This window comes from Danio rerio, chromosome 2 (genome assembly GCF_049306965.1).
Source record: "Danio rerio strain Tuebingen ecotype United States chromosome 2, GRCz12tu, whole genome shotgun sequence".
NCBI lineage: Eukaryota > Metazoa > Chordata > Actinopteri > Cypriniformes > Danionidae > Danio > Danio rerio.
The window spans coordinates 10,242,209-10,256,415 of record NC_133177.1 but is presented as its reverse complement, the minus strand read 5'-3'; the positions used below and the strand labels follow the sequence as shown (position 1 = coordinate 10,256,415).

At 35.6% G+C, this 14,207-nt stretch overlaps 1 protein-coding gene across 6 annotated transcripts in view; it reads left to right on the top strand.

Moving 5' to 3' along the window:
• Positions 1-14,207, top strand: part of abi1b (abl-interactor 1b) — a 47,299-nt gene that overhangs the window by 9,696 nt on the left and 23,396 nt on the right. For 4 of the 6 annotated variants that reach the window (XM_068212840.2, XM_005171177.6, XM_005171176.6 and 1 more), the window contains exons 2-3: positions 3,706-3,873; positions 8,754-8,930. In XM_068212840.2, the coding sequence (XP_068068941.1) occupies positions 3,706-3,873; positions 8,754-8,930 (345 nt within the window). Of the gene's footprint in view, positions 1-3,705; positions 3,874-8,753; positions 8,939-14,207 lie in introns of all 6 variants that reach the window. The other 2 variants (XM_073921255.1, XM_073921252.1) reach the window with 1 other exon arrangement.

The window sequence follows — 14,207 nt, the reverse complement described above, 5'->3', positions numbered from 1 at the left end:
ACCCTGCAAAGGAAAGAAAAATAAATACAGTAGAATAAAAATATGAAACAAACTGTGCTTTAAGCACCTTCACTGTAAGAAAAACAGTTTAACTACAAAAGTGCGGTGCAGTGAGGGATTTTCTTGTTTTGTTTGATTAATGATAAAAAAAGGCGGCAGCAGGAATTGCGCGCTGTCACTTTAATGGTTTCGCTTTCACATTTCTTTTGATTCTCAACTCGTTTGTTTATTACACAAATGAGGGTCAATATAAATAATCACTTAATACCGCGTTTTGACACCTATTTGACCATTAAAGCGTTCACATTAAGATAAGATGTGTGTTCTCTGCCCGTCTCAGTGTGCGAATGAGACCGAATGCTGACCACATGCTTCCGACTGTGTGTGTGCGCCGCACACACACACAGAACCATGCGGTCTTTCGTGCTTTTAAGAGCAACACGTGTACAACTGGAAAGGGGCGGTATATAATGCAATAATCGTTTAACTCCTATCCTAACAAACTATACATCAACTGAAAGTTAATTTATTCACCCTGTATAAATGAAATCTTTTTAAAAAATTGACAAACATTTACACTTATGACTGGCTTTGTGGTAAGGGTTCACATTTCATTCCAAATTATGGACCTCATTGCTGAATTCACCACCTGATTACCTAATCCCAACCACACCTCCTAAACCTAACCCTACCCCCACACCTAATCCCTATTTTATCCTACACTGATGATTGTGGGGATGTATAATCTGTCAGGGGTTCACTTTTTGGCACAATGCTTGCAAGTGGGAGAGCAAAGTTATTTAATATTTTCAAAGTTATTTTTACAAACACATTAAAGACAAGAATGAACCTCATTAGTTCTCTCAAATGAAATGTGTTCTTGATCTTCTGTGTAGGATTTTTAATGTTGTTCATCAATGTTTTTAGAGATGCACTGTTTGACAGGCAAGGAATTAGAATTCTCTATTAAATTTAGTCAATTTCTGACATTTTCATTAGGGATGCACTGAAAGGAAAAATTCTGGGCCAAAATGGAAAATTTTGTATGCACTTCGAAAACCAAAAATGCTTTTTAATAATTATTTAATGTTTTGCTGAATATTATAAAATAATCTGGCTAGATATTTAAAATGTATCTCAGCAGTCTTAAAAGAGAACTCCAGTCTTCCCTCTCCTCAGACACTTACTCCAGCTCCTCCGAGGGGGATCCCGAGGTGTTCCCAGGCTAGCTGAGAAAGTAGTCCCTTCAGTGTGTCCTGGGTCTTCCCTGAGGCCTCCTTCCAGTGGGACATGCCTGGAACACCTCCCTAGCTAGGCGTCCAGGAGGCATCTGAAACAGATGCCCGAGCCATCTCAGCTGACTTCCTCCTGGATCCTAGGTTCAACCATCGGCCCAATACTCCTTTCCAGTACCCTGCCATAGACCTGTTATATTTGAATATAACAAGCCAACAAAATAAATATTTTATTGACCGTGAACGAGTCGAGATGCATCGTTTTACCAGTGTTGCCATGGCAGCACAGCAGTACTATTGCAAGCATCAGAAACAACCGTTTTCTATGTTGTGTACTAAGTATACTACATAGAAATGTTCTATTGGCTCAGGCATATCATTTAAGCAGACTGTGCTTTCCTGGTGAGCATGAGCATTTCATGCATAAATATACATGTACATGAGATATTGAGCTATTTTGAACTTTGACCTTGGTGCGTGTGAAAGCCAAGTGACAGTGGGCTCCACTGCTTTTACGCTTTGGTCGACGCAGCAACGAAGTCTCTTGTGCCTGGTATGAAATCTGCTTCTCTCTACACAGTGACTACAGTCGGAGGGAGGGTAAACCAGCGTGCTGAACACTGCTCGGCATTGTAGCACAGCATTTATATTTTTTCTACAAATATTTTTTTGCTGTTTTTCTCTTTCAGCTAAATTATTATTATTTATTTTTTATTTTTTATTTTTTATAAATTAACTAATTTAAATCAATAACGCCTAAGCTAATGTAAAGCATCTTGGTTTGGAGTGGATTTAAAGTGCAGTGGTTGACTCTTGCAGATATTTCAGCCTGTGCTAAAGGCAATAAACATCTTGTTCATTTATTTATGTTCTATTTGTTTCTCTGGTTTAAACAACAAAATATATATATATATATATATATATATATATATATATATATATATATATATATTTTTTTTTTTTTTTTTTTTTTTCAAGAAAGCTGTATTGGAATTGGTCAATTTGCTCAACACTTTTTATATTTAAACAATTAAATGAGTTTGTTCTTATAAAATGATTGGGCCCTATCATACACTCAGCGCAATGTGGCACAAGGTGTGACGCAATTGTTGTTTGCTAGTTTCAGCTTGGCGCAAGAGTCGTTTTGACGTTTTCACCACGCTGTTTAAATAGCAAATGCATTTGCGCTTATATGTGCGCCCAAAGGCATTCTGGTCTAAAAAGGGAGACGTGTTAATATTTTGAGAAACTATAATAGATTTTTCAATAGACCAGGACAAAGCCATTCTGTTGTCCAGCGCAGAACGCGTTAGTTGTGCGCCTCGCTTACACACCGCTTAATACACACAAGATGTAGAGCAAAACACAAATATCTTAAAAGAGAATTAAAATATTAAGGATATATATAGGATATAATAAGAATATATATAAGATATAAATATAAAGGATTAAAAAATTTCAAAACATATTATTTTCTAGCCTACATAAATTAAAAAAACTACTGCCTTCATGCCTTCTTCATCTCGGGAGGCTTTTTCAGTTCATTCATAACAATTTGCTTTTGTATAATGTTATTATTATTAGCAGTATTATATATTATATCCATATTTATATTTGTTTTGTTAAAAACAAGCTTAGATTTGTCCAACTGTCAGGTTTTAGACCAAATGGGGCACAGCATGTGTATTAGGATATAGCTCAGTATTTTGACGACACTTCATTATTATTGTCCATTTATTCGTTTGCTGGAAATTAGAACTGAATTTAGAAATAGTTTTGAAACAAATACTTGTGCTTAACAAACTAAATTAATTATTTTTAGGTTAATGGATGTCTGTTTGTAAAAGGTTTCCCTATCCACAAGAGCGAAAGGGAAAGGTAATAATTTATCTCTCATTCTCAAGCTGTAGATGCTCTGTTTAACTGTTTTCTTGCGAGTGAAATGCTCAGTTTTTCCACTTACACTTACTTTACATCATGTAAATAGCAAATGCACCATGGCACGATGCAACTGACTCTTAAAGGGAATGGGAGATGAGACTTTGATTGGTTTATTCTCAAAACACACCTATAACTCATTAGGAAAATAAGATCAACCCTTTTAGATCTTGCGGCACCCTGAATGCTTTTGCGCCCTGTGCTTTGCACTTTGCGCATGCACCATCAAAACAGAGCCCTATATGTTTTCTGAAAACAGAATTGTTGTTAATTGAGGCTTTAAAAAATTATTAGTTGCACTGCATGATTGGTTTAAAACTACATTTCCTAAATTCCTTTATAATCTTTTTAAACTATAGAATTGAATGATCAACAAAACTGTGGCTTTTACATTTCCTCAAAATATACTTTTGTGTTTTGCAAAAAAAAAAAAGTAATAAAGGCTTGGAATGACATAAGGGTAAGTCAATGACAGGGTATTTATTTTATGTTTGAACTAACTACTTAGTTTTTTTTTTCCTATTTTGCTTAGGCACAAGACAAGAGGAAAGCCCTCGAGGAGACCAAAGCCTACACCACCCAGTCCCTGGCAAGCGTGGCCTATCAGATCAATGCCTTAGCCAACAATGTGCTGCAGCTGTTGGATATTCAGGCTTCACAGCTGCGCAGGATGGAGTCCTCCATCAACCATATCTCTCAGGTTAGTCCTGAACACTTAAAAACAACAACATTGAATTACATAGGAAAAAATGCAGGGGCAAATTTGCATGATTTTTTGTGTAATAGATTGGCATGTGGTTCTATATATGATACAGCACTCGACACAATATATAATTTTTATGTTATAAAGTGACACAATTAAAATATGCTTAGTAAAAATAAAATATATATTTGCTGGTTAAAAATCTAAAACAAATGCAATAACTATGTAAAATAATGACTATTAAATCCCTGGCAGTCATTCATGAATCATTTACAAATATATGAGTAAATTCTGGGTCATTTCCGTGTGCTTCTATCTGAGACAAACTTGGGAAATCTTAGAAGATTTTTGAGATCTGAGGCTAAAATTTGTGGTCTTTGGTCATTAGTTTGACAATGGTTTGACCGACAGCCAATTAATCAGCGTTGCAATCGAAATTTCCTGTCAAGTTCTGGCAGTGTCAGAAGATTTCAGACAGATTTCCCTGAGTGTAACTTCAGCTGTGACAAGCATCAAACAGAGAACCAATAGGAACGCCAAATCTGTAATATTATTGCTACAGATTGTTTGTTTGCTGTGAAGTATAATGTCAGGACGCGCGATAGTGAAACTGTCACGATTGGGTGATGTCAAACTTCAAACTTTTTCTAACGTTTTCTTCACTGTTGTTCAATCTGACATCGGTTATCGATCAGCTTTGGTTCACACTTTGTCTTTTGTCAAGTTAGGCCCAATCACAATTCTATTTTTGTACCCCTACCCCTTTCCCTGGCCCTTACATCCGAGGGTTAAGGGGAAGGGCTTCAAAATGTACCCTTAGGAATTTGGACAGCACTACACCACCTGCACACGTCATCATATGTCCTCGCAATCTGATGCTTCATGTGAGATCAGACGATGGTGACTGCTGTAGTTATTCCAGTTGTGTTTTTTATTAGTATTTATCTTCAGGAAATCACTGAAGGCTTATAGTATGTTATCATAACGATCTAATGTGGCAATAAGATCGTAACTGTACTGTGTATTTACACATTGGCCATATTCGTCAATGTAAACACACCAAAAACAACATTATCAATATAGCAGCAAACACTGTAAAATGCCAATTGACAGCCATTAGACATTACTGACAGGGTATTCGAGTGTCAGAATGCTGTGTGACTGCTGTACAGGAGTTATTAATAGGGATTATAGATCATAAAATTTAGCATACATTTTTTTTTTTAAAGCATGACGGTAAAACACGAACCCGATTGTGAATTTATTAAAACATGTGTTTGTTTGTCGTAAAAATTCATAATTATGACAAAAAATACTAATTTGTGGATCTCATTACTTCCGGGTTCAGCAATACTGCCTTTGTGGCAGTTGTATTCTGGGAATTGTTCTTACCCCTCCCTTGGTTTCAAGTATGGTCCTGAAAAATCTTCGTTCGAAGGGCTATTCACCCCTTCCCCTTAGCCCTACGCCTTCAAGCTAAAGAGAATTGGGACAAGCCTACCCCTTGGCGTGCACGCGCAAAACGAGGGGTAAGGGCTATGGGGTAGAATTGGGATTGGGCCTTAATGTCTACCTGAATGCAAATTTAAATAAATAAATAAATACATTACCTTTTTATATTACATTTCAAAATTAACTTGGCTACCGATATGCTTACATACTGTATGACTATAACAATATTACATTATGACTTTCTTGCTGCTTTGCCCTGTGAGTCATGAGTGCTTGTTAAATGTACACTGCTTTGCTTATTAAATGTGAATTTAACCCCACACACTCTCCTGTTCCTGACTGCCATCAGTTATTTATGTAATATGCATTAATAATTAGTTTTACATGGACTAGACAATGGATTATGCAGATGGTGATTAACTACCATAAATGTGTTGGAAATTAAATAATCCTAATGCCTGACGTGCCATAATAACAAGAGCCCAAACGCAGTCATAACCAATGAAAGATTACTTTTATTATAAGCCGTGATTTGTAAAGGGCATCTCAGACAGTCTTCTCTGTAGATGCATCGCTGTTTGAAAAAAGCATCAGAGCTTTTTCTTGTCCATTTAAAGTGGAGGATGGAGTGTGTTTATTGAGGGGTTATAATAGATCCTGCTCCACTATCATGTGCTAGAGTAGATTTTCACATCCTTAATGGAATCTAGATCTAATGATTTGCCTTCTACTGAAGTTAAAAGGCTCCTACAAACTAGTTTTCCACCACTTGTCTTTTGGCAGATTATGTAAAAATGACCACTTGGGCTTTGAGGCAGTGATTGGTGTCTAGACATCCATGCAAGAAAGTTTTGCAAAGGGTTTTCCTCTTCAGACGCTACTGACTGTTCAATTACTTTATTTCTAAAACAGTACAGTAAACGCCAAGACACAACAAGCCATCTGCAAACAACTAGTGCAGACGAAACCCAACTGTGTTGTTACCTCACGTTGGCTCACATTCATACCTGCCAGCACTCCTGTTTTTTCTGTGAGTCTGCCGTATTTCACACCCATCTCCCACCACCCTCTCGTTTTGGTATCTCTCCAAGAAAACTCCCATACAGGCTTCTCCCTACCAGGTCCTGAACTTCGTTACAGTCTCCACCCCCATCCCTCGGTCTCCTGTAATTTCACAAACAAAAGTTGGCAGGTATGCTCACATCTGGATCCGTCGGAACTGAAAAGCTGTCCGTGAACACACCAAACAGACATTAGCCGATTGTGCCTTCGTGGGAGGAAGTGTCTTTCCGCACTTGTGGGTGGCAGCTGGAGACCGAAACCTTTGACGTGCACACAAAGCAAAATTGTCACTAACTACGGAGGGATTTGAAATATTTTTTGATCATCTAATAATCCGTATCGTTTAGTGAAATTGCAGCCGACCTCTTTGTGTTCCTCCTTGACTTGAATTAGAGCTGCACAATTAATCGTTAAAAGATCGCGATCTCGATTCGACCCCCTAGACGATCTTAATACAGCATTTTTACGATTCTGCCAATCATATTTTCAAGTTCAGGAGAGAAGAAAAGGCGGCTGCACGAGTCTTTTCATTGTTTCACATTTACACGTTGCTCAGTGACATTGACACCTCCAAATGATGTTGAATGAGTCACATATTGTATTTATAAGGTATAATTCACCTAAAAATGTCATTTTTGTCTTCATATAATGATGTTTTCGCGGCCGGGAAATCACATGTGACATGAGCTGCTGACCGTGAGCTGTTATCACAAAGAGGGAAGTAGACGCGCTCTACTTAATGATGGACACGCGCGTCTACTTTAGTGAACAGAAGCTGCATATGTTGCGAGTAACAGGTAATACAGTTGTAAATAATATTCTGTTTGTGGCACAGAGTGATCGTTTGGGAGCCGCGCGCGAAGTATGAACAAGCACTAAGCAGTCAAAATGAAATCGAAAGTGTGCACTTCATTCAAATGGTCATATCGCATTTTAGAGTTATGATTATGACAAGCATTTGATATGTTTTTTTCTTTCATAGCGAACCCACAGTTGTGCATGAAAAAAAATGTTTACAATGTCAGTATAACTACTCTAGCCTATATATTGTTGAATATAATCTAATAATGGCAAATCTCTAATTTTACCAGTGAATAAATTTGTCTAATATGACAGATTGCAAGCAGATATATCTCAAACATAATAATTCAACATCAGAATTATTATAAGTAGAATAGAGTTTTTTATAAAAACCAGTAGACCTACACATAATATTATTGATGTTTGTTTTTACCATACCTTTATTTTACATCTACAGAATCGTGAGAAAATCGTGATCTTTTTTTTTTAAGCAAAAAGATTGCGATTCTCATTTTAGCCAGAATCGTGCAGCTCTAACTTGAATTATTTACTTATGTCAGCCTCACACATTTTTGCTGAATAACCAATCAAAGTGCTCGGTTCACCCAACGGCTGAATCAAGCCAACACCGTATCCCAACAACACTCAACATGACCAGATTCCAGTGCCAAGCAATTTGACTGTCTGCACCGAACGCATCATGACAGAAACATCTAGATATCAGCCACTGCACTCACAATGAAATGGTAAAGACGTTTATTCTAATGAATACATATTAAAAACAACCGTCTTGTCTGGATTCTGGAGTCAAATAAACAATTAACTCACTACCAGTGTGGATTTAAACGTGGAAAGAGCACATGGATCAGTTAATTCGATTGGAAACCTATTTCAGAGATGGGTTGATCGGGAAAGAACATGTTGTTGCTGTATTTTTTGATTTGGAAATTTACAGTCTAGCCGTAATTCATTGTACACGATATGTTTTTCGAAAAATGAAACAACATAGGGTGGCACAGGGCGTAGCACGATTGCCTCACAGCAAAAAGGTCGCCGGTTTGAGCCTCGACTGGGTTGGCATTTTGTGTGGAGTTTGCATGTTCTCCCTGTGTTTGCGTGGGTTTCCATTATGATCTAATGACATGCGGTATAGGTGAATTGAATAAGCTAAATTGGCCATAGTGTATGTATGTAAATGCAAGAGTGTATGGGTATTTTCAAGGGTTGTGTTGCGGCTGGAAGGGAAAACATGCTGATAAGCTGGCGATTCATTCTGCTGTGGCGACCCCTGATTAATAAATGGGCTAAAGCAAAAAGAAAATGACTAAATAAATAAAACAACATACTTATTCCGACCTGTACTTATTAAAATATATAAAAGAATCTGTGATAATCATAAATATCATACATATATTTTTGTAAGTTATTACAAACTTTCTGACAACTGAGAAAGAACCTAATGGTGTGAAGGATAGTGACCAAGTATGAATATTTAAAATACAATTGATTAATTTCATGAGTGTAATAGACTATGATTACTCACAACGATTCTCATCTTGTAGACTGTGGACATTCATAAAGAGAAAGTCGCCAGACGAGAGATCGGGATTCTCACCACCAACAAAAACACGTCTCGGACCCACAAGATCATCGCCCCGGGCAACATGGAGCGACCCGTGCGCTACATCAGGAAGCCCATAGATTACACCCTGCTGGATGATGTGGGTCACGGTGTTAAAGTAAGTTGGTCATTTTGATGTCAACATTTTGATGTTTGCTAATGGGAACGTCACCATTACTATTGTTCATACTTAGCTTTAGGGTATTTGAGTCAATTATAAATAACCAGTTTCATCCAGAAATATAACCTGCTAGGCTTTCTCTGTTAGATTTAATATTATGCATTTTTTGAGCTTACGAAACAAGTAAAGTATTTTTTTCTTCTGGAGAAAGCCTTATTTGTTTTATTTCGGCTAGAATAAAAGCAGTTATTAATTTTTTTCTTTTTTTTCTTTGTCTTCTGAACAAACCATCGTTATATACAATGATTTGACTAATTACCCTAACTTGCCTAATTACCCTAATTAACCTAGATAAGCTTTTAACAGGGTTTCCACGGGGTCTTAAATCTAGTGAAATGTTGTGTTGTAGGTCTTAAATCTTTTTTGAACAGGTCTAAATTTTCTTTTGTTTATGTATAGCTGCCCATTCTGATTTGATTCGATTTTTTTATTTTCGAACAGAAATATCTTACATAATAATTCTTTAACGAAAAATACATTTCAACATGGTCTAAAATGGATCAGGATGAAGCACAAGCTTGTTTTTTTCCCACCCCATTACTACACTCATCATTCGTCTTTTACTTAAACTTATTTCTCATTTTACTTATCTCTTCTTTTTACATGGGACTTATGAACTTTGCATGAGACATATTTTATCATTTTAGTATCTTTGACGTATTATATGTTTGATTCCATTTACACATTTACATTTTATAACATGGACCCAAAAAATGCATAGTACTGCAAACAGCCATTAATTGAAATTTCATCATACATTTTTTTGTTATCCTTGATCTCCTATGTTTTTCAATATATTCCTTTAATAATTTATAATTATACAACTTTTTAAATTGATTAATATCCTGACATTGTTTGAGAATCTGATCAAGACTGTTCCATAATTTCACACCACATACAGACATATACAAACTTTTTAAAGCTGTCCTTGTTTTCAATCTCCTAAACTTTAGTTTTTCTCTGAGATTTTATTCCCCTTGTTTTATTTATTTTTTTATTTTTATTTTTTATTTTTTCAAAAAACTTTTATATGCGTTTCGGAAGTAATTTTCTCTTAGCTTTAAACCTAAATTGTGCTGTTTTGAATTGAACCAAATTATTGAACTTAATAATCTTCAATTTAAAGAATAAAGGATTTGTATGCTCCAAATACTCCTCATTTTCCATCAGTCTAATTACTTTTTTCTGCATTGTACATAAGGATCATAAATTAGATTTATATGTATTCCCCCAAATTTCAACACAATAACTCGCACATAAAATAAGTGGGTTATATAATGCATACATTGATTTATTGTCCAGGATAAATCTTACTTTAATCTGGCCACTGATGCCCATGCAATCACCAACAAACCATCTCAATAAACTTTCAATTTTTTATTTTAAAATAGCAGTTAATTACTTTCCTTACAGTGACATTTGCTTAAAGGTCCTCTATTTATTTACTGTTGAGGATACTGACCTGACTTATATATTTTTATTATTAAACTATTACTATTGTAGGCTGAAGTAATTGATAGCTCTGTTTTGTTCTAATCTTGGTAAGAGTTACAGGGTTTGTGTATGGATATATTTGAAAATTACAAAATATTATTATTGTATTATTAATTACATTACATTTTTTTTAAATAAAAAAAAGTAAAAAATTCTTTCTAATTGGGATATTCAAAACTAATTCTTAGCATTGTTTAGGTCTAAAATTTTATTCAAATTTTATTCATAATGGTCTTTTATGTTGCAAAAAAAAATCTTAGATTTAACCAGCAGAAACCTTGCTCTAAATGTCACTTTAATGTGAATACTGGTATCTTGAAAATATCTAGTAAAATATTATTTGCTGTCATCATGGCAAAGATGAAAGAAATCAGTTATTAGAAATAAATTATTAAAACTATTACATTTAAAAATATGTTGAAAAGAATTTAATTGAGGGAAAGAAATTTATACCAGGGGACTAATAATTCAGGAGGGCTTATAATATAAGGACTTGTTAATATACAATAGAATAAAGAAAGCCTTTATTCTGCATTTACACTGCATGTTTCAAGTGACACAGATCGGATATGGCCCATGTACATGTAAGCAGCAAAAAATCACATGGATTCCGATTTACTCAAATCAGATTCAGGCCTTGTTTACATGCGGAAATGTGTCCGATATGAATTGGATTTGTGTCCTCGTGTCTGCAATGTAAGCAGGTAGATCGGATTTTCACCTGTAAATGTGAGTCATGCATCATCAAAAACCATAGCGAATGATGTCAACTTTCTAGGCCCTTATAATATAGGCTACCTTCATGGCTTTTGTTGGTTTATAAATGACATAGAATATAGCACACGCGCAAGATCAGATTTGCATCGGTATTAGCTGGCCGATACCCAATCCAGCAAAAAAATGTGGTATGGAACTGATATCCGATCCAAGTATCAGGATTGGTGCATAGTTCTTACTACCTTGTTTTTGTTACTGTTCACCAAATAATTCAATTTTTACAACCAGGACTTAATCTGAATTCAAATGTTGTTGTTTTTTAATGCAAAGCCTAAAAAATTATGCACAAACCACATCTGACTGCTGGAGATAACAGCGTTCAAAAGAGAGAATCAACAAACGGATACAAAATTGATCCGTCATGCACTACAGAGTGTGCGTGTGCGTGTGTGTGCGCGCACATGTGTGTTCAATTGTGTACTTGTGTGTGCTTGTGCATGTGTGATTTGTGCGTGTGCTGTAGACCCCTCTCGGGTTTCCCTCACTATATTCATATTATTAAATTATTCATGTCCATCAGTGGCAGCTCTGAGCTGTTATAATGACATCAGCTTGCTCTCCGGGCTCTCTGACCGATGTTATCACATTAGATTGTCACTATCTGACCCCAGATGTAATTAAGAAACACGTCTTAGCATTTTTACTCTGACCTTTATCTGTCTGTTATGCCTTTTTTATAGGATAATACCATGATTGGTTTGGAAAGCGTGTTGCTATAGCAGTGTCAACATTGTTTCACAACCTTGTCAGCCTCTGTGTGTGTGATTTGAGCCAGCAGCTCACCCCCAAAAACCTGTTTTAAATGCTTCATTAGATTCGTGCTGATTTCTCTGGGGTTTGCTGGGCTTTTGCCCTGGGCTGAGTGAAGGGCCTGCAGGCTGCCCTTGCGCTGGATCAGTAATTAGGACTCTTAAATCGTCAAATGTTTCTCTTTCTTTGTCAGTCAAACCCTGTCTGATGCTTCCAGACGATCAAACATCTCTCCTTTGTTATCAGTAACTATGTTGTTGTGATTATAGTAATAGTAGGACATCTAAACAAAACCAGTGCTTCTTAAATGTTGCTTTCGTCATTTTTGGTTTGATACCTCAGCAAAAGCTAATGCTAATCATTCAAGATCCTTCTTTATTTACAAGTTTTAAATGTTAACCAGGTAATTTGATCAACAACATGACTTTGGAGTGTTTCTATGTTATGTTATGTGCTTTTTGTATATTATTAACCACTTAAACTCTGCTGCTATTTGGGGATTTCCGCCTGGATTTTGCCTACCCAAATTTAAAAGCTTCCCAAATCCACATGCAGAGGTGTAAATGCAAAAATTTGCTTTCATTTTAAAGAAAACCCTTTGATTTTTCATAAAACACTATTGAAAGTGTTTAAAATAACTGTATATGTCGTCTGTGTTATAATGAACACCTAAAAAAAGAGGCGCTTTTTGTATTTTTCTTTTATAAACTCAAATTTGAAAGTGTACCTTTTAGGTTCTGTGTGGTCTAGCATGCTGTAATTAATTTAGCTGGTTCCTGCACATGTCTGTAATCATAGGACAAAAGGAAAATGTCTCCACCATAATCTATGCAAAAGTTATTGCATTCCAACTGATGAGAGGTGCTGTACAAGACACAGAGACCGATCCTTGTTTACATATTTCACTATTCTTTTGTTTGATCAAACATAATTCACTGTGTTTGGACCACTTCAGACATATAAAAGGATTACTTCCGCACATCACCTCAAAAACAGAGGAGAATGGCCCTGAAGCGCACAGCATAATGTAAGAGATGACAGCTGTCTGTGCTATCTGGGGCTGCTTATTGATCATAAATGTATTGTTTACATTTCTGCGCCATGGAAACACCACAATTCATTCAACAACTGTTTGGCATATGAATATAATTTAGTAAAAAGAATGCTAGAACTGTATGAGCACCGGAAAGAGCTTTCATTTGAGCTATAACTTGTACATGTGTCATATGAAAAAAATATGAAAATGAACCAATGTAAAATACCTAGCTCAGGCATCCAAAATACTGTGCATTTAAGTGTAAATAACTTTTATACAGTAGAATGAAAACCAAAGTGATGCATATGTGCATAAAATATAGATTCTACACTTTCAAACGACATCACTTACGGGGGTCTGGTGCAATGCTAGCCCTTTAAATCTGAAAGCGAAAGTCGATGACGGTAAGGCAAGGCAAGTTTATTTATATAGCACATTTCATACACAATGGCAATTCAAAGTGCTTTACATAAACAAGAATAAAAGAAACAAGTAAAATAAAAATAAAAACAAATAATAAAAATGCGTCAAAACAAAACATAAAAACAGGTAAAATGTGATATAAAAGAATGAAGAAGAAGAGAAAAACATGATAGTGCAATCTGTCGGACGCAGCACAGTGCTCATTCAGTAAAGGCACAGCTAAACAGATGCGTTTTCAGTTTTGATTTAAAACGGTACCGGGTCCGCAGAGTTTAAGTGGTTAATTTTAAATTTGTTATTTAAAATTATTTGGTTTTTTTTTTTAACCTGCTGCTTTGATATAGCTTTTTCGTTTCGTTTGTACATTAGAATCTGTGTGCTTGCATGCGTGTAAATGTGGATGTATGTACAGTAGGGATGCTCATTTCGGTTCATTTTGCCAACTGACAACCGTTGTTCGCTAACCACATACTAACTTTTAACTGGTCAAATTAATATAAAATTATTATTATATATATTTTTTATTGACATGTCTGTTTTGTGTCTGACACATTGAATGTTACATTTTAAAATGCTGATTTATTTTAACATGCAAACATATTAACAACAGAACATCTTCACGCACATGCAGTGTTTTCAACAGCAAGGAAAAAAAGAATAAACTAAATAAAAAGAATAAAATAAATAGTCCTGCCCTAGACATTTTTCACTCTCTTTATATATATTCACAAACA